Genomic DNA, 24,021 nt, shown 5'->3' with positions numbered 1-24,021 from the left:
CGAAAAGGAATAGGAAGAGAAGTTAGTGAATAAATCAATAATTTCATAATTCTGTTGCTGTAATTGTTAAAGCATTATTACATGCATTTTCTCCAAAATGCAACATGAATAATTTTTCTTCTAGCCCCAATGCTCAGAAATGGTTTGTGACTTAAAAGTTACTTTATTAGCAAGTAAATCAGCACAGCACCAGACATACGGCCCTAGGCAGAAGCCACCGTTACATATTAATGAAATGCAAAACAGAGCAGGTTTCATAGTCCCCAAACACGAAGTTTTTTCTACATTTAATACCTGTGTAGGAAAATGCCATGTAGAAAGTGGATCTTAGTATTTATAGAATGGTACATGATTTAGAAGGGTATTACACTTTGAAAGTGTTGTTCCATCACTGAGTGAAGTCCCACGTGCGTTAGTTTGGGATAGAGCCCAGCTGTGTAATGCTCTTCCCCTCCAATGTGCGGCTGATAGTTCAGCTTTTGCCACCAGCTGAAAACCCTTGTCTTCCTCCTTGCCTCTGGAGGAGATGGCAGTTGAGATAAGCAAACTATGTGGTATTTTCATAAGAAGCAACTGAAGCAATTCAGATTTTATTGCTTTACTGATTTCTGTATTGTTTTTAATTTAATGTGACCCGCTTGTGTGATTTGCTTGTGATGAATCGTAAAATCATAGAATTGTAGTAGAGTTGGAAGGGACCCTGAGGGTCATCAGGTCCAACCCCCTGCAAGGCAGAAATTCCAACATGTGGTCCTCCATCCAATATGAAACCATACTGGACCCAGCTTAGCTTTGCACCTGTGCTACCAGATTTATTTATAGGAGGGACAAAGGGTGGGATATAAATAAAATCCATACAATACACTAGGTTCCAAGCAAAACATTTCCCCAAGAAGATTATGTACTGCGTTGTTTGCCTACCATGACCTTACCTGTCCATTCTTCCTGACCATAATATTGTCACTATGTCTGTCTCCTATGCCCAGCACGTAAGTAGCTACACAGTAGCCAGCGCAAGAGAGAGTAAATGTCTCAATGGCTCGATCCAAATCATCTCTGAATTGAAAAGAAAAAATGGATTTTATTGATATATTAATGCATTTTGTTCAAATCCATGCTGCTTAAAATTAAAGAAGAGAAACTGGCATATCCTGAATTGCCCCTTGCACAGCATCAGGTAAGCATCTTCCTAGATAGAAGACAAACACAAAATCTACCTTAGAGTCTCTTTGAATATAACCAGATAATGAAACATTGTGAGCTGTGTTTTTATGGGGGCCTTCCAATATGTGAAATTGCTGTGCAAATTTAATTCACAGAAAGAACACTGTAGAGAGCTACGCTTGTCCTTTATGAGATTTACTGTGAAAACATACAATGAACAGGCAATATTCATTGTTTGGCAATGGTAACGCATCAAGCACCTTGCTGACAACACGGAACACGCCTCTCACAATTATTGCCTGCAACTTCCAAAACTCTGCTCAGAAACACAGTGCTGAGGATCAGTTAAACTGGATCTCAGGATCTGAATGCCTGCCTGGCTTGAAAGACTGTAGCTTTAAGCAAGGACACTGAAAGGAACGGTGACAGGAGACATTTAAAGCATCAGTGGCCAATCTTTTTGGAAACTATGGGTGGTATCCAATGCTCTGGGTTCTATTGGTGCAAGGATTTCCATTCATGCCATAGAGTTTCCACCCCTCTCTGTTTCCCACACTCCCTCCCAAATCTGTTCCAGAGGGCTGATTTAGGAGGCCTGTGGGAGGGTGGAGCAGGGAAATAAAAAGGAGGGGAAGTTCAGGTGCACCACAAACCCCAAAACCCCACTGCAATATATGGCATGTGTGCCTTGTGTCAGTTAACTATGACTAAAATAAATTCTAAGGAAAGCAAAATAGACCTAGTGGAAAGGACCACGGCTACAACTCTCTTGCCTTTGACTGAAACTGAATCCCAGGAAGAACAAACAAAGCCATCCATTTAATAAAAGGGATGAGTGAGGGAAGGAATTTCTCAAGGGGAGAATTACTGAAGAATGTTGGTTTTGATTACAATTTTAGGTGGACACTATAAGGGTGGAAATGATCACTCTCTCCCTCCCTGGATGTCATGAAAGATCAGAGCATCCTTTACGCCTGATAGACCAGATTCCAACATGGAATTCTGGATGTGTTGAAAAGTTCCACAAGGGTGGAAGTCAGGAGTTCCACACAGCCTGACACAATGAGGATCTTTTGGGATTTATTTTCCTGGCAGATAATGTCAGAGAGGTGCTGCTTTTTAATTAGCAGAAAAGAAAAAGAAGGCAGAGAGAGAGAGGGTGTTTCCAGTTTTAATTTTTATGAGTTAAATCACCCTTAGTAACTTCGTTCAGCTGAATTTAATTCCATTCACTAACTTGCATTAGCTTATGGCTTCTGTTAAATATCTTGTTTTGCAATATGCTTCTTGGAGAAAGTATTCAAGGCCTGTGCTAACAGTTAGATCCCACCACCAACATGCAAATTGTGATAGTTCACCTCTAATACACTGTAAAGGTCATTCGTGTGAACTGTGAGATGTCAATGTTTTATGAAAAATCCAACATCATAAAAATAAATAAATTACAGCTTACCCGGAATTGTATTCTTTAAGCCAATTTAAGAGAGCATCTTTGTTGAATGCAGCAGCAGCAGCAACATTACTACTATTTAGTTGAATGTCTGCAATTGTCTCAGAAGTAGAAACAACCTCAATTAAGCCAGAATGATCTCCTGTTGCTAAACACCCATAAGGTAATATTCTGAGGAAAATGGAGAAATTATAAACAAATCAGAAACATGCTTAAAACAATTTCTCGGGACAAATGTATAGGTTAATTTGAAGGACTGGGTTAAAAAATAAAACAACTATTGGAAACTCAACACAACATGTTGTCCAAGTTCTAGCATTTCGAAGCAGAGGGAGAAAAATCATAGTCTTGAAGTTCTAATATTCTGACAACAGATGGTGCTATTTCTTTTATTTATTCCTTCCAAGCTGCTAGAATGGTATGTTGGCATAATGGACTATGTGGAAGAAGAAGCAAGCATGCAGAACTCACCAATACAAAAGAGAGACTCTTTCCAGTGAATGCAGAAGCAAGAGCCTAACCCTTATTGATTTTGTAAGGAAATTCAGTCACTTTAATGCATGTGTCCCATTCGCAACTGACAAGTGGATCTTGCCAATTTAAAATCAGTCACACTTTGGACTTAAAAGGCATGAAATGGCCTCTGGTGTACCAGCCCCATGGAGAGTCATTTGGGGAGCTTCATGAGATGAGGCTACTTACTTTGGAACACAATTACTTTAGAACACAATTGTAGAAGGATAAAGCATCTGGATTCTGAAAAATGGATACACATGATAGGGCAGTTGAATGAAGAAGTTCTCCAGGCTTTAGGGGCTGGATAGTTTCATGTTGTGAATGGCACTGGAATGGATTTTTGTTTGGGGTTTGTGGTATAAATTTGATTTTCTGTTAAATGGATGGGATAAAGGATGGCAGAATTGCCTGAAGTGGAAGGAAGGTTTTTTTTTTTTTTAAAAAAAAACCAATTACCAGGAGCCTACAGAGTAGGATATATAATGCAACTTTTGTGGAGGATTAGAACATTATAAGAGAATTAAACGGATAAAAGCTCAACCTCAGCTTGCTTTTCAAATAAACAACAACCTTTTGCAGATTGTAATCATTCCTTTTGAAGAACATTCCCATCAAAGCCAAAGTTCAGTTCAATGTGTTTAAAACCAATGACCAATGCAGAGTTAAATAATGAGACGCTGTTACTCCATCATCAGGAAGCTGAATGTTAATGCAAACACAGCCAAGCCATGTTCATTGGACAGTTTCATTTTCAAAAATGCTCAGAGTAGAAGTCCAGCTATCCTCATCCCCACTTGCTCTAAGTTTCCTACACTGCAGGGCTGGCAAACCTCTGGCCATTCAGATGTACTTTTGTCTCCACCTCCCATCACGTCAACAAACACAGCAAACAACATCTCAGCCTCTGCCATCGTGCTCAGTTCAACATTTCCCCACATAATAATAACGCTGAATCCCACCACCAACTCTAGGTGATCGCACAGCAGCTGCACTTCTGAAACTCCTGCTGCCTCAATCTAAGGAAGTGCATTTGAGCCCTTATTACGACCTGAGAATCTTTGGGCGGGTTTTGTGAGGTTAAAGTGTGACGCTTGCTGCCTGCTGCACTTCGTGACATTTCAACCCACCCTTACTTGCAGTTTTCGCTGGGCACGCTTCCAACAACTTCCCCTTCAAAAGCAGGCAATGATGAAAGCTGCTCAGCCCCCTGAGGATGGTAGGCTCACAACCAGAGGAAAAAACATCCTCGTCAGAGAGACAGCTTGACAGGAGTCAAGCTGGGGACAAATCCCCAGGGCCCTGGTCCACCTCATCCTTGCCTTCAACATCTGTCAGAGGGATTCTTTCGTCCCCATAAAAGAACTATATAAAGATAGCCTACTGACAGATCTATAAGCCACCCTGAGAAATGACTGCTATTTTCCTTCTGCAATGTCCCCCTAAGGTCCACCTATCAGTTCAAGCCCTGCCTCTTTCAAATAAATTTGATGTGGTTTGGTGCTTTTCTTACATCACAATTAATCTTTGAATTTATAACCTTCTTTGTAACAAAGACAAGATTTTACCACAGGCTTGTTGCCATATTTTGAAAAGCAAAAAAGAGGGCACATCTGCCGACTTCTACTTTTAACTATGGATCGCTATGACAACTCTCATTTTACACAGCCATCAAAAAGAGGACATATCGTGGAAAAAGAAGACACATGGCAACTCTAAGTCTGCTATAAGTTTTGTTTATCAGCCTCCACAATGCATAACTTTATTCTTCCCTTCATGGATTCTTGGGAGTGTGGGGTAGAGGGGGTAAGTCAGCTCAGGAGTAAATTGCTTGCGTTACACAGAACTTCATGATGCTGTTCTTGCCATTTCCCAAAGGCCTGGTTATCGGAGCACCCTAGAACCCATTAAATGTATTATATTTACCACTGTCTGTATCATTCTTCCCTGATTTGGTGTCCTTTTGCCCACTTTTATTTGTTCCATAAATATATCCTTTCCATAGCCATGCCACATTTTTAAGAATAAAAAGGAAACTTATTGCTCATTATTATTGTTGTCCCTTTTTCCTTAACATAAGATCAATCCTTTAACGGCTACATGGCAGGCAGAAATTCAACAGGTGAAGCTTTAACCTGCCACTTCCATCTCCATGCTAACAGAACATATGTGCTGAATTTTTGCCTTTGGGGCAGTGGTTGAAAGCACAGAATGCCAATATAAAAAGGAAAAAGTTGGCAACCCTATTAATTAAAGGTAAATGTAAAGGTAAAGGACCCCTGGATGGTTAAGCCCAGTCAAAAGCGACTATGGGATTGCGGTGCTCATCTTGCTTCAGGCCGAAAGAGCCAGTGTTTGTCCACAGACAGCTTTCTGGGTTATGTGGCCAGCATGACTAAACTACTTCTGGCACAACGGAACACTGTGACGGACGCCAGAGCGCACGGAAACACCGTTTACCTTCCTGCTGCAGCGGTACCTATTTATCTACTTGCACTGGTGTGCTTTCAAACTGCTAGGTTGGCAGAAGTTGAGACAAAGCAACAGGAGCTCACCCTGTTGCACGGATTTGAATCATTGACCTTCTGATCAGCAAACCCAAGAGGCTCAGTGGTTTAGACCACAGTGCCACTCCGGTCCCCTTTACCTTTTACCCTATGAATTAGACTTAGTCTGATGACACACATCTGTACCCACTTTATAGACATCATTGTCAAAACTGGAGCGAAAGCAGATATGGTAGTGCCAGACCAAGGGACCCAAGGCATGGAAAGCCATGTAAGATCACCTTCTCTCTGAAAGGGTACATAGCGATCACCAGTGCTCTGGAGGTATTAGCAAAGTGAGCCCCAAGCATTTGGAGACTGAGTCACAAGAATCCTGTTCCTCCTTGCAGTGACCGCTCTTGGTAATGCAGCAGGATACTGAACAAAAGTATGAGAATGAGAATATACCAGTACATTGAGGATGACATTATGCGACAGACTCTTTAGTTTCATAATTTGTGCTTTTTCCCCCTTGGAGGGGAATACTTAAGCACCAGAGCTTCCCAGGCAGAGAATTCTTAGAGTATGCCACTTTCTCAGGAGATTGTAAAACTCCGTAGTTCCAATCTTCAGAGGCTGGCCTGGTCATTCTGCTCTCTGCTTCTCTCTCTATGGAGAACAGGGCTTCAATGCAGTCATTGCCTTAAACCAGGCACCCCCAAACTTGGCCTTCCAGATGTTTTGGGACTACAATTCCCAACATCCCTGACCACTGGTCCTGTTAACTAGGGATGATGGGAGTTGTAGTTCCAAAACATCTGGAGGGCTGAGTTTGGGGATGCCTGTCTTAGACCAACCTTCTCCAACCCGGGCCCGTCAGATATTCTCAGAGTACAACAACCACCATCCCCAAACATTAGGGCATGTTGGCTGGCTGATGGCAGCTATAGTAAAAAAAAATCTGGAGGATACCAATATAATGTAGATGTATTGTTAATGAGGACCACCCTCCCCAACTCCCCCCCCCCCCCGAGAAAAGCCTGGACAAACATCTACTGGGGTGGCAGCTGAGGAATCCAGCAGAAGGCTCTATGTCTGAGGAGAAGCAGACTGTGCCCCATTTTCTCTAACCTAGATAAAAAAAGTATTCAGTTGCTCCTGTAGGTTTTGGCTAACCTAAACTCCTCTTACAGATTCCAACATTGCAATTAAAAGGAGGGATAAAAATAAGCACAAGGATTTCTGATGGAGTTTATCTCAGCTCATTTAGCCTACCATTCCTTTTTTTAAAACAAAACAAAACAAAAACCCTAACATTATTTGGAAAAAAGATTGACACATAAGACACTTATTATAACAGCTGGTCAATCATTTCCTGGAAGATTTAAAAAGCAACCTTTGAACTGCCTCATCCTACTCCACTTCCTTAAGACAGCCTCAGATAAGAGTGAATCAGAGAAATCATTTTAAATAACTCTTCCAAACTCAGCGCTGATTGCCAACAAAGTATGTGGGCGAGATTTATAAGCTCCACCCTACATTAGGGAGGCAGCAAATGCAAAACAACTGCTCAACCTTCTCATTTTTATTGTTTGACATATGCCAGATAGGAAGACCTTACCCTAACTCTTAGCAAAATTCAAGCTGCTTATTTGGAAGAAAAGTATCTCCAAATATTTTTCCTGTTACCAAAAGAGATGGTAAATCAATATATGACTTCAGAGAAAATAAACACCCATCTGTTTACCCTGAAGGAAGCAAATAAACTTCCTGAAATAATCTATATTTAAATTCTTCTGATACCAGAGACATAATTAACGAGAACCTCTTCGTGAATAGCATATTTGCCTGATGGGTCACTGTTTTACAACTGCCGCTCTTATCTGCGTGGGCTATGGCTGTGTGTCTGAAGCTCATTCTGTTTGTTCAACTCCTACAAAAAATATTTAAGATATGAGCTTAAGATCACCATCTGGTGTGTCAGGAATACACTTCCTAGCTTTGTAAAACAATATGCACAGTAGCAAGTAAAATAAGCAAATATTGTAGAGTCCTATTAACTTACAGCACAATAATACTCCTATGTAAGAGACTCTGGTCCAGGAGACAAGGGACCATGCATGGGACAAATGGCCAACAGAAGCACTTCAGAGCGTTTGGAAGCCGCATTGTTTATTCTCATGTAATGTTAAGAACCACAGTTTAGTGCAGGAGCAGGGAACCAAATAGACTTCTCATCTGGCTCTCCCTTCCTATTCTCTGGTCCACACCCCTTTAGACTGCTGCCCATGATAGGGCCTTTTTACAATGGCACTGGAGCTCTGAAATTCCCTTCTGGAAGATGTTTATTCAGGATTCATTTCTGTTGGGGCTATTCTGAAGTCAGGCAAAGGTTGACTTCAGGGTTATGTTTGCAGTTTCAGGGTACGTTTAGGATCTCTTCTGAAAGTTGCAGGGCTCCTCCCCAAAGCTCATATTTTGGGGTCTTTACATTTTCGTTTTTTTAATGCTAATTTGATTGATTTGGGTTTTATGTTTTAAAACGGAATGCAACTATTTTAGTAAGTAAAATAAAACAATGATTTGGAGAGGGAAGTGACTGCAGGTGGAAAAAGTGGAAACCACTAAATTTCAAGAGCAGGATTCAAGAAGCGTGCATGCATTTTGTTTAAACTTTTGTATGTAATCTGACATTTACTTATTTATTTTGTTTATTCAGGCGAATCAAGTTGACTCGTATTTGCAATTGCTCCATTTACCAGGGGTAGCGTCTTGCCCTATTTTGTTGCTAAGCGTGCTTTTTTTGCAACTGTGGTCCAGCTCTCACTTACAGAGATCCTGGAGAGGGCTAGAACTTGTTACTGTGCAGAGACATATACTGTCTCCTAGATATCTTTGCAATATATAAGGTGTCCCACAATCGTGCTAGCGATTGAATATTGACAGCACAAATCATGGTATCATACAAAAACACCTACAACTCCAGGAGGAGTAGAAGCCACAGACGGCTCTGCTATGCAACACTCAAGCAGCTGAGATGCTGCTGATGAGAGGAACCCAGTTCACAACTTCCTTATAGCAAAGTGGGCAGCAATTAATCTGCATAAAGCCATACACAGCTCAGGACCCAAATGTTATTTGCTCTGTCAATACTAACAGAAGAATATAGAATCATACAATAAAGCAGACATACCATAGGTCTAATATCACCCCCTACCAAGAAGTTAAAAATGAATAATATAAAAAGTGCAGCCATCTGAAGCAGACTCTTTGCCATTTGTATGTAGTGCCCAACATGTTCATAGTCTAATTATACATCTCTGAAAAGCAAGAGCTTGGCAAGAACACAGAAAATCTAGTAACTGCAGGCACTCTCACCGAAGATCTAGACCAGCCTCTTTCCAAAGTAAATCCATGAGGCGTAACATCTGAAGTGTTAACATGTCTTGCCGTAGATCTGCAAAACAGGAAGGCATGATTTTATCAAATAGCTGCTACTAAGAAATTTGAATTAAAGACCAACAGTGTTATGTGCATTGCAACAAACACAAATTAATTCAAGGCAGTTTGTTCAAACCTCTACTTCAGGGATGGAGAACCTTTGGCCTTCTGGATGTTCAATCAGCCACACCCACCATGGTTAATGGTGAAGAATAATGGGAGCTATATGATGGAAGCTGTAGTCCAGAAATATCTAGAAAGCCACAGGTCCCCAACCCCTGCCTTAATTACAGTGGTGAAGTTAAATGGAGCCATGAATAAACCCTCTTTCCCCCAGATTGTACAGTGGTACAAACAGCACCGAAATGATAGAATTTATCCAGTGCTCTTTCACTTAACAAAACTAAAGGATTGCAATGGCAACAGTAGCACAATTAAGATAATAGCAGTAAGGGGGGGGGGGGAGTTGTTTTGTTTACTTACCATCTCCATTTTTAAAGATGATCCCTACCAGATCTCCCCCAAACACTTTGTTGTTGTATACGATCCATAAGGGCTTCATTTTAGAGTCCATGTATTTACATTTCTCCACACTAGGCCAAAGTGTAATAAATAATGTTAGTGACTTAAAAAGGGAAATGAACAATCGCCCTAAATGTAGCAGGGTAAAACTAACTCTGAAGGTAACTCAGTAACACAACATTGCAACTTGGATAAATGCCTTTAAAAACTTTCATTTTGCTGCTACTGTATAAGGTACACTGGCAAGTTGGCATGTTCTATATATAGGGTATGTTACATATATCATATATATATAGTCAACATATACATATGGCAAGTTGGCATGTTCTGTATATAGGGTATGTTACATATATATATATATATATATGCTTTCGTAGATTTTCACGGGTACAGGAATGCAGGTTTTGGTGTCCTCGGGTGTCTTCCCGTGTAAAAGTTGGGGTGTCTAGGCGATGTTTCGACGAGGTCTCACTCGTCATCTTCAGGCTGGTGCTTTCGGCTTCTTGCTCTGTTCCAGTAACAAGAAGCCGAAAGCACCAGCCTGAAGATGACGAGTGAGACCTCGTCGAAACGTCGCCTAGACACCCCAACTTTTACACGGGAAGACACCCGAGGACACCAAAACCTGCATATATATATATATATATATATATATATATATATATATATATATGCTTTCGTAGATTTTCACGGGTACAGGAATGCAGGTTTTGGTGTCCTCGGGTGTCTTCCCGTGTAAAAGTTGGGGTGTCTAGGCGACGTTTCGACGAGGTCTCACTCGTCATCTTCAGGCTGGTGCTTTCGGCTTCTTGTTACTGGAACAGAGCAGGATCTGGCTGACACAGGCCACAAAACCACAGCTCGCCCCTATACACGAAGCCAAGCCAGAGCACAACTAAGTGCAGTACAGCCATCTTCTCAGAAAAACTCTTCACAAAGTTCAAGAGGTCAAGACACAAAGACTTTAGCAACTAATCCACACCTAATGACCCACCTAAGTGGTACTCAGGATATCACTCAAGAAATCACTCAAGATATCCCTCAAGTAATTAAGGAACAAAAGAAGAAAAGGCACACTAGCCTGGGAACTTCCTCTCTGCCCAGAACATTGGAGGCTATACACCACACCCCCTCAACAGTATTTATAGGAACTCAAACACTGAGATCCTGCTCTGTTCCAGTAACAAGAAGCCGAAAGCACCAGCCTGAAGATGACGAGTGAGACCTCGTCGAAACGTCGCCTAGACACCCCAACTTTTACACGGGAAGACACCCGAGGACACCAAAACCTGCATTCCTGTACCCGTGAAAATCTACGAAAGCATATATATATATAGTCAACTCAACTGCTCCACTAGTGGAAGCCAGCACAAGGTCTCCTGCTAGCATAAACAGAGTCCCCTTGTTCCCCCACTTTCCCAAATCTAGAGGGCCAGGAGAACCTCCAGAATGGTATGTCGGGGAGGAGACGGGAATTTGTTCCATTAGGCAAGCAAAAAAGCTTGCATGGATGGAATAACCTCCTTAGTGGTACATTGAATTCCACACTGAAACCCATAGATCTTGGATCTGGCAGCTACCAAGGCAAGTAAATAAGTGTCCATATTAACTTAGAAAATATATTTCATTTTTTACACACACACATTCTCCCTACCTATCTGGATTAGGGTCTGAAAGACAAAGGGCAAGTGTGGGTGTGAAGGAAAATGTGTGACATTGCTTAACGCAGAGAACGTCTGTCAAGGCATCAGCCTTAGCTTTGCATTTTCAGGCTTTGTGGAGCTTGTGCCAACATGAGATAGCCTTAAACTGGTAGGTTTTCTGATAATTTCATATATCTTTTGTCAGTCACTGATTGCTGACTTGAAGGTGGCACATTATCGTTCAAAGTATTGTAAGAACACATTTTAAGTACGAAAGGTCAATCACAAAAATCTTTAGTCCAAACCAAAACAGGCCTCTTAACCTTAGGAAGCCAGAGATTTGCTTACATAGCCAGGTCAAAGCATGAGGGAGTTGTCAGCCACATGAAGACATGCCGCCTTGTGTGCCAATGCGTCTGCTGAGCAATGCGGCCAACAGAAGTCAAAGAGCAAGAGCCTTCTGCCTGTCTGCTTCCACCTAAGAGCTACAGCGTACATAAAAGCACTTACTACAGTTCTGAAAGTAAAACGGAAGGATTCAGCGGGGACTGGAGATTGGAAAGGGCTTCTTTGTAGGTCCTTTGTTTTAAACAGGTGTGCATTGCATCTTTTCCTTTGGCTCTGCTTTGTTTCACAGCATTCAGTTTTATTATACTATTCAAAGTCTTCATCTTATTCAGTGCTTCAACCTGAAATAAATTTGCAGAATAGATTTTAATTTCTAAATCTCTGTGAGGTCAAAGTCTAAGTCAATCAAAATGGAAGGGATCAATCTCGGAGAAAACACTGCATTACCCTTGATTCTGACTGGGCAGCATTGACACTTAAAGGACCCCCATTATCTGCACTGCCCATCTGGTGCAAAGTCAGCACCATGGGATAAAGCTGTGAAAAAGCAGCTTCCACACAGGGGCTTTTTTAATGTGAAAAGGATCCTTAAGTAACTAGATCAGGCATAGGCAAACTTTGGCCCTCCAGATGTTTTGAAACTACAATTCCCATCATCCCTAGCTAACAGGACCAGTGGTCAGGGATGATGGGAATTGTAGTCTCAAAACATCTGGAGGACCAGAGTTTGCCTGTGCATGACCTAGATCCCAAAAAAAAGCTTAATGTTTCTGTCATCTCATCTGTCAGGGTCACCAGAAAAATATTTTGCTCATTCCATTTATTCAGATGCATGCCTGATGGTTTCAATGTGATCACAAGACTCCCCATCCTTAGCTATTTCTCTCTGCCCTTGTGCCTTCGAAACCCAGATGAAAGCTTACATGCTAAATCCAAGCCAAAATAGAGGCTCTGTTTTTGGCAAACGTCAGTCACAAACACAGAGCCGACTGAAACTTCTGCTTTGCTGCAATTATCTCCAACTGTTATCTACTTACTGTTGGGAGTTTCTAGGAGGAAGCAGCTGGGATGCCTTGAAAATAATTAAGTGTTAACACTGCAAAAGTGTTGTGCACCTCTCTGCAGCTCCAACATAGATCGATTCTCTTATTATTAAGCGAACTAAGTTTGGGATAGGAGGCTGAGTAGGTTTCTCTCCACCAGTACTGATTCACTTTCAAATTTACAGTTTTTATTTTGCTGTAAAAATTACCTTAATGCATCAGGCACAGTTCAAGGGCTGAAACTTTCTTACAGATAAGCTGATTTATGCCTGGCAGGATGCTGTGGAAGCTGTATGGAGTTTGATTACAGAAGAGAGGCAGTGGAGACCTGTCAGGTCAGCCATCTGTCAAAACCCAAAGCTCCCTAATTTCCACAATTCCAGGAGCTGTGCAAACATCAGCAACAAGGGAACAAAATGCAACCTGTGCTACACAAACAGGAACTTTTTGAAGTATTTCTACTTTGTATTTCTTCCGTGTTTGCACAGTTGGGAATTTTTTGCGCCCCTTCTTTGATTGCACTGACATGCACTTCCTCCTCGAAAGTGCACAGAAATGTCACAGTCCCAAAGCCTATCAGTGCTGAAATATGCTTAAGACTCCCCATTCCCTTTTAGGAGTTCATTCAAACACATTTGTAAGAAAGAAAACTTTTTCAATACTCCAAAGCTAAATGATTTTCTTTTGCAATGCAGATTCCATTAGAATTGCTGAATTCAGGTAACTATGGTTGCACAGGAAAAACCCCACACACATCTAAATTTTTGCCAACCTACAAATAAACTATAAATAGCACCAGTTTCAAAATTATTTCATTAGAAAAGACCAGTGCTTTTTTTTAATTGCATGCATGCAAAGATTACCACTGCTATGCTAGGTGGTGTTTAAGCCTAACACAAAAGGGCAGAATCAGATTGACTGCTAAAATTCCAGATTATGTCCGGGACACCTGTTTATACATCATAGTACCCATCTATCCTCTCTCTGCTCATCTCATTCCTATTCACAGGCAGCATTTGCATGTCTCAGTAAACCATAGTTAATGATTTACTATGAACATGGAGATGGCTCCTCTCCTAGGATGAGTAGACACAACAAACCATAATCCCTGTCTTAGTGTTATGCCCTGAAACCACAATATTAAGCCATACTTTGCTTTTGGTTTAGTATCATGGTTTGTCTGATAGGGAAACAGTGAAGAGGGAGCATTCTCCATGTACCTAGTAAACTGTTTCTGCGATGTGCAATGTGCAACCTGGACCATCATCGCATCTCCAGGAGTGACTTGAAGGTAAGGATGTAAAATAAGCAATACCTGTCTGGAAAGTACTTTCATGTGAGCAATGCTTCCACGGCAGTAAGCTTCAAGTATCACACCAAACTGCACTGAAATGGCAGGTATGTGCACTTCTGATCTACAAGAAAAGAGGAAAAAACCCTCCATGTACAAATACGTCTCTCGCAGTCATTCTACATAATTAGGGAGTTGTACGATGGATGTAACAATAGCACATCAGTGTCTTAAAAATAAAGAAATTCAAAGTCAAGTGGGCATGTAGCCTTTCATATGGGATAGCATGATACAACTGTGACCTCAACTCCTTTGCAAAACAGCTGTCCACCCCATGCTCCAAGTGAAGCATTCTGAACTCTCAAATCATACCTTGCTAAAAGGAATAACAATGAGTAGACATGAGTCCTGTCATGAAGTCAGTCAAAAATACAGGAAACAGAGCGGGAGTCAAACATTTTGGCAGGCACCTTCCTATGTGGGAGGGTTTTCCCCTGACTTCTACATTGTTAGCTTATTTTGTAGTAGAAGGAATGCACGCTGGAGAGCCTTGCCAGAGAGATGGGTTTCTGATGGGTTACAGTGCCGCAGCAGCACCTACCATCTTTCTGAAGTCCTTCTTCACTGCTGTTCAACATGGCAGTGAGACAACTGGGGAAGAGCATAGCTGGAAGGGAAATCTCAAGCACTCTCCCTCCCATACAACAGACTGTATCCTTCTCCCTAATAGCATCTCTTATTTTACAAAGACAGGCTAGGACCATTTCTTCTTTGAAGGCAGAGAATATGCCAAAAGGTGGCAAGAAGGAAGTTGATCTAAAGCCAGGAGTTAGGTGGAGTTTTAGATATTTTTGCTTTTATTTTGTAGACTTTATATGCTATTTAATTGTAAAAAAGCAAGCAAACAAACAAAACAGCCTGAAAACTGTTTACAAATTTTCCTACACCCTTGCTGGAAGATTCATCTAGATCCCTTTTGGTGCCTGAGACATTGGCTCAGCCTTAAGAGTTTCTCATCACATCTATTAGGGCTAAGAAACTTGGTCTCAGAAGAGGAGATTCTTCATTTTCCAGTTTTTCTGACAGAACATATAAATGTAGGGAGGTTGAGACTAGTCTCAAGGACACCAAAATCATGGTATCAGTAAATTGCTACAGGAGTTCTGTGGAAGAGAGATAATTAATACGTTTGCGTGTCAATAGATGAGCAAGCCTTACCTCAAATGCCAAAACAGCACCTGTCCTATCCTCCTATTTGCCAGAGCTTTCTCTAGCAGGAACCTGGAGAGAGCACAGTCGAGAAAAGGTTCATATTTCAATACTTGCACAAGCTGCAGAAGATACTGAGAAAGTTCTTCATCACTGGAAGAAGATAAAGAAAACCCAAGAAACTAGCTTAGTTGTGGGAAGATGCATTAAACGAACAGGAGGGAAATTCTCAACGTGAAATGCATCAGATTAGAAACATGTTCATGATATATGAAGCAAATGGATGATGTGCATTGAATAAAAGCAGAGGATATGAACCAGAAGGATTTAAACAGCAGCAACATTTATTATCAATCATAGCAGGTATCTCTGATAGATGTACAAAGTATTCAATATCAGTCATATAAATTTGTCCTAAAGATCATCAGGCAAGTTCAGTAACTGCTTTCTGGCTTTCCTGTGCTTACAACATCTTTCTTTCTTTTCTTTTCTTTTTAAAGCTAGTTTGCAGCTGTTTGGGTTTGAAATGAAATTTGAAGTAATGGGTTGTTTGTTTTTTTAACCTAAGGAGGAAACATTGTTCACTCATTTATTTGTGAAAAGAAATAACTATTACAGGTGACAAAATAAAACACTTCTGAACTACCAAATAGTTCACTGTAACTTAAGGGGTTCTTCTCATCTACTTACAGCCCAGCAAAAAAAGAAAGAAAAGATGTCCAAACAAATTAACATATTGTACAGTGCCTAAAACTACTCTCCTGAAAAGTATGTCAAATGAAAAGTCATCCCCCGCCCCCCAAAAATTACAGTACATAGGCATTCAATTATTTGACCGCATCAAGGAGTTAATAATGAATATACCTAGAATGAATTCAAAGAAATCTAAGAACAACTCTATCAGCAGTACTGGTTCATTACACAAGTCTAGACCAGCCTGACAGAGCAAATCACCTTGTTTACATTTTACTGAAGTCAAAATATGTTGTTAACAATTTAGCCTTGAAAATAATACAAAAATGTTGTACATCACATCAAGTACTCTTGAGAAGTCAAGGAAAATAGGAGCATAGCAGCATTGCAACTGATGATATCCCATTTCTTTCCTGGAGCAAAAATGGCATTAAGCCCATAAATATTTTAAGTAGATAAATAATAATTTAAAAAAAAAACAGCTGAGAAGCTTCTTGAAAATACATAGTTTTTAACATCCACAAGCAAATTGGATGTACGCATGGCAAACTTAAGCATGCTTACTCAAAAGTACGTTTCACAATTTTCAGTGAAGTTTATTCCCAGATGTTTGGATAGGACTGTAGACAGAGGACATCAGTGACATACATAGGTACGGAGGAGGGAAAATGGATTCAATTCACATTTAAAGATGAACCTACCAAATCCACACTTTCTGAAACAATGCACAAACTGAAGCTTTGTCCTCCTTCAAAATCTGCACTTCTCTGAGTTCTGCAAAGCAGTTCTTCAGTTAAGTAATGTGTGAAAGCATTATATTCTAGGAAAACCTTTAAAAACCCATCAGCTTTCCTTAAGGCTTTTGACCCAGATACCAAAGGAAGCCTTCTTCTGTCTCAACTGGACAGCACTTCCCAAAGGAGGACCACCCACTCCTGTTCCACTGATACGATCAGTAAACTGGGATTGCAGCCTAGCCCACAGCTGGACACTGAAGAGGCTGCCTGCTCCTTAATTTGTAAGATTTATTTCATGCAGGGTGAAAGTCACCGAGTCTTTTCATTGTGGCTGCATTTTAATTCTTTGAGTCAGCTGTTGAAATAAACGTTGCCAGCAAACTCACCTCATCTGCCTTAAACAGCCCACGGCATATTCTCTTACATATTGATCTGGATAATTGAAATCCAATAACTCTAATGCTTCTCTGGGAGGCAGCTTGGACCATATCTGGAGAAGAGCCTGAAGCTGTTAAGGAAAATAAACACACACATAACTAAGCAAGACTAAACAGACACATGTTTAAGAATATCCACGGGCAGATTTCAACAACTATATAGCATAAATCACAGGTACCCTTCCCCACCCCCGACTTTAGAGAAAGCCGCAATTCAGAGTGTGCATTTCTATTTTCATCTAGGTGGAAATGCAATTGGGAAAAAGAGGCCGGGAATAGCTGGCATTGCTTTTCTAGCAACAGCAACAGCAGCAGCACAACCGCCCACCAGAGGGCAGAACAGCACAAGCACAAAGATCAGAGTATGGCTAATGAAGCAGCAGAGGGAAAATGGGCAAAGGAGGTGTTTGTGGGGAGGGCAACAAATCGGATGTGGCATCAGATAAGACACTTAGGATTATCTGGAGCTTTTTCTATGATGTGTTGCCACTTGATAGCATCATTCATTTAGTACAGTTGTCTGATCTCAACTGTGATGGAGGCAAGCAATTTAGTTCAACCCTGAAGAATTAATTACAGATTCTAGAAAGCCTGGGGTACTGGCTAGTTTTATATGGCAAACTCTCATAAGCATCAACCTGCTGTCCACATGTGGAATGTGAGGGTCTGTCTTTTGCACTGATCAAGGTTATCTGCATAGGACTAATTAACTGTGGACATTAGGCCTGGCCAGGGTAATATCTGGTTTTCAACAATGAGATGTATCAACAGCTAAATACTGTGATATGCTGATATATCATGATGTCTGACTCTGGAATGTATCTCAGCTGTTTCTTCCTCCACACCTTAGGGGAGCCAGAGGGGTGGGGGGCTTCCTCAAAGGCAGGCAGGCAGGCAGAGCCTGAGAAGCTTCTGTTTAGTGTCAGAAAGATGCTAGTCTTCCTGGATTTCAGAAGCAGAGTCAGGAATAGTCACTGCTACTTGTGTGCAATGCTTGTGCATCTTCTATGAAGTGGCACAATTACTATATGTAGGAATACCAGACAGGTGATACTGACCCACAAAAGGCATGTTTGTTTGGAAATACGTATATGGGGAATTAGTATGTGTGTGGTGTTTCCATAGGAGCTGGCAAGCCTAAACTGGCAAAATGCAAGCTTTAGCAGTTAAGAGCAGGGATGGAGAATTTGTAGCCCTCCAGAGTTGGTGGATTGCTACTCTAATCACCCCTGATGGTTGGGCCACGCTGACTTGGGCTGGTGTGAGTTCAGCAATCAGTAAAACCACAGGCACCCATCCCTGAGTCAGTGCCTTGTTCACATTAGGTTGACCCTATCTATAACAGTAGGTAAACAATATCTTCTTTTTCAGATCAAGCACTGCTGACAAAGAGGGTGCAGAGCAGTAGCTATGCAAAGTCTACTAAAAACAAGGAAGAATGTTGTGGCACCTTAGAAGACCTAAGAAAAACAAGATCCATTTAATGGCAGTTGGTTTCACTGATGAGCAGTTAATGGCAATTAAAATAAAATCTCCCACATTTGCTCACATTCTGCCCCTAGCATTACTATTATTGCTATACAGGTATTTCTTTTTCCTCTTACCTGAGCAACATCTTCAAGTTTGTTCCATTTGACAGAGAGCAACAGCTTTGGTAAGGATTGTGGGAAGTTTTCACGACAGTCATACCGTAAAGTCCAAATGAGATCCATTTCATTTTCACACAGCTGAGACAAGGGGTCCCTTTCCATGATCTCCTTTAGCTCAATGTAGAACTTTTTGCCACCACGGCCCTTTGGTTAAAGGTCGAGAACTACCGTTTACAAGTTATGCATATAACGCTGAGACAAATGTGCCTGTTTCTATACTGCATGTCCAAATGGCATGAAGCTAGAACAGCATGAACTCTCCTTGCTAGCAACTAATGTGCATTATACAGGGTGAGTCTTTTAAAAGAGGCCCCGTGGAACATGTGTACTCTGTATCCACGGGGCCTCTTTTAAAGGACTCACCCTGTATATATTTTAATACTCAACTTCAGCAAGTGTGCACTTCAACGCTAGAGGGCACTACTGCTATTTCCCCGGTTAATCTGGGAAATAATTCTGCTGAGCCATGCTGGAGGCTTATATTTGCTGCACAGGCACTGTAGATGTCTCTAGACCCACACAACTGATGAAAATTGAGCAATTCTAGTAACTTAAATGCTAGTATGCAAAGGATGAAAAAGAGCACATGAAGCCAAAGCCAAAACTGAGGAACAAGTCACTAATACTTTAAAACTAAAGCAGTTTTGCAGGTAATGCTAAAAACTGACTTTTGCATTTCCAACATCTGTTATTGAACTGTAACAACCACCACCACCAAAGACTTAACATTTTAAAATGACTATACATGCTATCTCTTCTGACTTTCTATTCCACATTAATTAAACGTGTACAGAAGATGTTTCAGTGAGTTTCAAACGGAGCTTTATATATCACGAGTGGCAAAAATTGTTTATAAAGTCTCTACATTCAAGAGGCTATTAGCATGTGAATTTATTATCTACACTCAAGTTGTGTAAAATAGAACGGGGTGTTCTTAGAAGATCATTAATTCAGATGAAATATTTTGTTGATATAATTAATTCTTATTATTTTGCACATTAGTAAGGAATTTGTGGTCTATGCTGAGTGGCATATTATTTAAGCTATAATTTCACAACATTAAAATTATAGGCTATGACAACCAAGCTGTTCAAATTTGTTTAGGATTCCAAATTTGCAATAATTTTAAAAATATGACCATAATGTGGATTTGGCCTTCAGTGGGTTGTAGGGAAATGAACAGGTTTTGTGTGTTTACCCTTTCCTTTAAAAATGTAATTTTGAAAGTGCAGAACAACTTCACTACAGCTTGAAGAGATGCTTTCTGGACAAACAGCGGGAGGGTAATAAAAATACATCTTGTTCTAAGTCTTAAATGGGGGAAGGATAATTGTTTCACCTTTGATACTTACTGCCATACCAGAGCTATCATTATTTCTTGCAATTTCAGCTGCCTTTTCAAGTATCTGCAACAACAAACACCAGACAGGAATTAAATGACAATGTTGGAGAACAATGAAATTAAAGATGATCAAACGGTATGATCTCTATAGTTTGAAAAGTCATGTAAGTAAATAAAATATTTATGCTCTTCTTTCCCAAATCCTTTTGCTAAGTGCAGTATATAAGCGTGTGTACATTATGCCACAATACTCCTATGTAAACAAAGTGCATAATTCAACAGGGACTGGATTAGTGCACTGCATCTTCTAACACACAACAACAGAACTGAAAACAGCCTCATGTACTGAAAGAATTAGCCCAGGAGCACGTAGACTCAAACACTATGGTCCCCAAAAGGTCAGATTTATTTTGGCTAGAATTGTGCACTCTGTGATCCCCCAAGTTTAAAACATTTCTCTTACACTTTCCATTTGGCAGAACTGTAATAAAAAATCCTTGGGTTCAACAGCCTTGATACATTTGAAGTAGAAGTAGGAAAATGGACATGGGTCATCAGCTTGGCTCAGATTATACTCTGGTCTCCAAGATGGGTATGTTTGTTGACTGTTTCTTAAGATGGAGTTATATACAGTGGTACCTTGGGTTAAGTACTTAATTCATTCCAGAGAGCCTTACTGAACCTGAAATTGTTCTTAACCTGAAGCACCACTTTAGCCAAAGGGGCCTCCTGCTGCTGCAGCGCAGCCAGAGCCCGATTTCTGTTCTCATCCTGAAGCAAAGTTCTTAACCTGAAGCACTATTTCTGGGTTAGTGGAGTCTGTAACCTGAAGCGTATGTAACCTGAAGCGTATGTAACCTGAGGTACCATTGTATCACCCTTGGTTAAAATTAGCACTAATAGGAGAAGGGAAGTTATGCTGAAACAGTGGAAAGCCCCAAAATGGGGTATCCTGAGGAGGGAGCTAAGCCAGCCCAAGATCTGTTGGATCCTGAGATGCTCTTATAGCTGGTACCGGCTGGCAACAAGCTTGATCACTGCACCAGTCTGGAGGCGGGTACAGGAATCAGGGTTGATCTGCCTGCCCCCCACCCTGCCACCATGAGTGGCCAGGATGTGGGTCTGCTGCTCTGCAGAGCTTTGGTGGCGGCAGCAGGGAACTGGGAATGTTCTGTTAGTGAATTACACTCAGTCATAACCAAGGGAAATGTTAGTCATGACTAACTTCATTCCCACTGATTTTTTTGTGACTAACTTGCAGGGTAATCATATGCACTTCTACTCAGAAGCCGCAGTGTGTATAGAATGTAATCCTTTGTGAGCAGTGTGTGTATGTGTGCAGGTGCATGTGTGTGCACATGTGCATCTGCGTACATGCAGTTAGCCAAAATGTTTTCCAAGTTTAGTCAACTTTTTGTAGACACATATTCATATACTTGAATACAACAGCAACAACTGAGGAGCAACTCTGTAAAGTTAGAGAGAATGCATTCAGGGTCATGCATGGAGGAAAAGAAAATGCAAGAACCCATAACAATCTTACCTTATCAAAGGGAGGGTAATAAATAGGAAATTTGGAATATTCTTGAAATTTGATCTGCAAAGCTGTTGCATTTTCAGTGTATGGATTTGTCTGTACAGTTCCCATTGGATTCAACATTTCTTCAAGTTCATCTAGGCAACCAGAATACACATTTTGTGTTTATATTTAATAGCATTCAATCTGTAGCATAGCTCAACAAAATTCAAGGCAGGCAGGCCACATTAGCAGAAAAGCTCCTAGAGCCACAGTAAGAGCCTCAAGTAAGCAGAGCCAACTTTTATTTCCTATATAATTTTAATTTTAGAGGTTGGGTTTTAAAAGTCACAAGGCAAGCAAGGCAAGCTGGGAGAGGTGGTCAACTTCCACTGATGACTTTCATAGAAATCTCACACACATTCTACCCATCCATGGCCCCCCACCCTGAAACGAAGTGCAATAATTTCATCACACTGTGATGCACAGAACTGCTCTTCTACTCCTGGACCATTCCCATCTGGGCGTAAGAGATACCTTTTAATTCAATGTAGAAACAAGTTTACAAATCTCAGAGGTTGGAAAAGTCTACAGTGGTCTATTTCTATTTTAAATCCATAATAAAATGTAGCAGACTTGCTATAACAGAAGTGACGAGGACATGAATTAAGCTCCATTCAGGATTATCCTTACTATGTTGGATTTCAAGTTCTGATATCCTGTTTCAGTGGTAGATGTTGGACATGTCATTAGCTTCATATCGAACACGGTGACTGGTGTACAGTCATACCTCATGTTACGTTTGCTTCAGGTTATTTTTTTTCAGGTTGCGGACCATGGGAAACCTGGAAGTACTGGAACAGGTCACTTCTGAGTTTTGCCGCTCATGCAGAAGCGCCAAATCATGCCAGCACCTACACAGACGTGGCACTTCAGCTTGCGAACGCTTCAGGTTGCGGACATGCCTCCATCACGGATTACGTCCACAACTCGAGGTTCCACTGTAGTTATAAAGCTATTGCCAAACGTATAGTACAACAGGCCTTGCTCCCAATTAAATGTACGTGGCAAGTGTAGCCAATGGGGCCCTCCAGCTGTTGCTAGATGTGGTTAGGGATGCGGTCCAACAACATCTGAAGGGCTACCCTTTCTGTGCAGAAGACTGCAGCCTTCATGGACTTGAGGACCAGTGAGGTTTGGAATAATGTACTGGCAGCACAGAGATAACTCTTTCCTTTAAACCAAGGAGAACACACAAGTCAATGAAGTGGTTTGGCACTATTTTACCAGAAATTTCTGCTAAAACTTTGATGTGAGGGTGGGGATTACTTTTGGGGCTGGATTTGTTTCTTTTTCTAAAGAGAGAAAAAGCTAGCAATTCCATTCCAGGGATACGATATCTGTTATAAAAATACCGACTTTCACTTTTTGCTATGTTCTGCATTTTAAAAGAACCTCAAATTGCAAAAAAGGCAAAATGTTTAGTCAGCAGGAACTGGTAAGGATCCATTGAATTAATAATGCCAATTCAGTCTGTAGTCATGCAGTGATTATCCTATAGAATGGCTACTATTCCAGACCAAGTTATTTCATGCATTCAGCCAAAGCTGCACCTTAGCTGAACAGTTGCTCCAAGTCCATGTCACATGTGCTCAGGAGACACTGAAGTCTGTATTACAGGAAGTACTGAATGGATTGTGATCTGATGTTACGAAGTCTTCATTCAAGTTCAGAGGGGCTTTTGTGGAAGCCTAAGCAAGGCAGCCCCTCTGAAATGGATGGAGGCTGTGCAGTAACACCGCATAGCTGATGGCACAAGCCGCTTCTTATCACAAATTAAGCCTTACCAGGAAATGACGACCAGCTGTACAGTACGAGGTCTCCAGTTTTCAATTGTCCTTTAAAATCAAACACCATTGTATTGACCCATGCGACAGGGTAGTGCTGCAATGAAAAAATCATACTGTTTGAAGATGAGGCCATAGTGGATTCAAAACCTTAAGACAATGGAACAACACACACACATAACACACACAGAGAAAAAGAAGTTGTGATGTGGATTTGGAAAAATCCTAAATGCTCATTCCTAAAAAAAGCTCAACTTTGACCTGAACCCCCCAAAACAGGCCTTCCTTCCCCCAAAAGGGTGTAGATCACTGCCAGTTTTTAACTCTGTGAGTAAATCGCAGTCTCTTGGGAGTTGGCCACGCCTGTAGTATAAGATGCTAGAACTACATGACGGATGAGGTGCATCATATTAGGTGAATTCTTTCCTCTGGAGCAGGGTTTCCCAAACAGGGAGGGGGGTCCCTCCAGCTGATTTTGGACTACATTTCCTATAACCCCTGACCACTGGTGCTGCTAAGGATGATGGGAGTTGTAGTCCAAAAACAGCCAAAGACTCAAGTTTCGGAAACCCTGCTCTGGGTCATGAAAATAGTTTAGCACATACAACACACACACAACAATGTAGAGTGCAATTGTGTTTGTTATGAGAAACACCATGGAAAAGCAAGCAAAGCCTCAGCAAACCTGAC

General features: G+C 41.1%; 1 protein-coding gene across 6 annotated transcripts in view; it reads right to left on the bottom strand.

Annotated features, from left to right (window-relative positions):
- PIK3CB (phosphatidylinositol-4,5-bisphosphate 3-kinase catalytic subunit beta) overlaps positions 1-24,021 on the bottom strand; it is a 103,236-nt gene that overhangs the window by 4,084 nt on the left and 75,131 nt on the right. For all 6 annotated transcript variants that reach the window (XM_081910340.1, XM_081910343.1, XM_081910339.1 and 3 more), the window contains 12 exons: positions 23,332-23,428; positions 21,512-21,642; positions 19,979-20,032; positions 18,582-18,770; positions 16,927-17,048; positions 15,120-15,263; positions 13,926-14,025; positions 11,730-11,908; positions 9,538-9,647; positions 8,992-9,070; positions 2,618-2,785; positions 933-1,056 (listed from right to left, as the gene is read on the bottom strand). In XM_081910340.1, the coding sequence (XP_081766466.1) occupies positions 933-1,056; positions 2,618-2,785; positions 8,992-9,070; positions 9,538-9,647; positions 11,730-11,908; positions 13,926-14,025; positions 15,120-15,263; positions 16,927-17,048; positions 18,582-18,770; positions 19,979-20,032; positions 21,512-21,642; positions 23,332-23,428 (1,497 nt within the window). The remainder of the gene's footprint in view (positions 1-932; positions 1,057-2,617; positions 2,786-8,991; positions 9,071-9,537; positions 9,648-11,729; positions 11,909-13,925; positions 14,026-15,119; positions 15,264-16,926; positions 17,049-18,581; positions 18,771-19,978; positions 20,033-21,511; positions 21,643-23,331; positions 23,429-24,021) is intronic.

The sequence above is a fragment of the Podarcis melisellensis genome, assembly GCF_964234715.1.
Source record: "Podarcis melisellensis genome assembly, chromosome: 5".
NCBI classification, from domain to species: Eukaryota; Metazoa; Chordata; class Lepidosauria; order Squamata; family Lacertidae; genus Podarcis; species Podarcis melisellensis.
The sequence above is the reverse complement of the archived record's forward strand: the minus strand, read 5'-3'. Positions and strand labels throughout refer to the sequence as shown.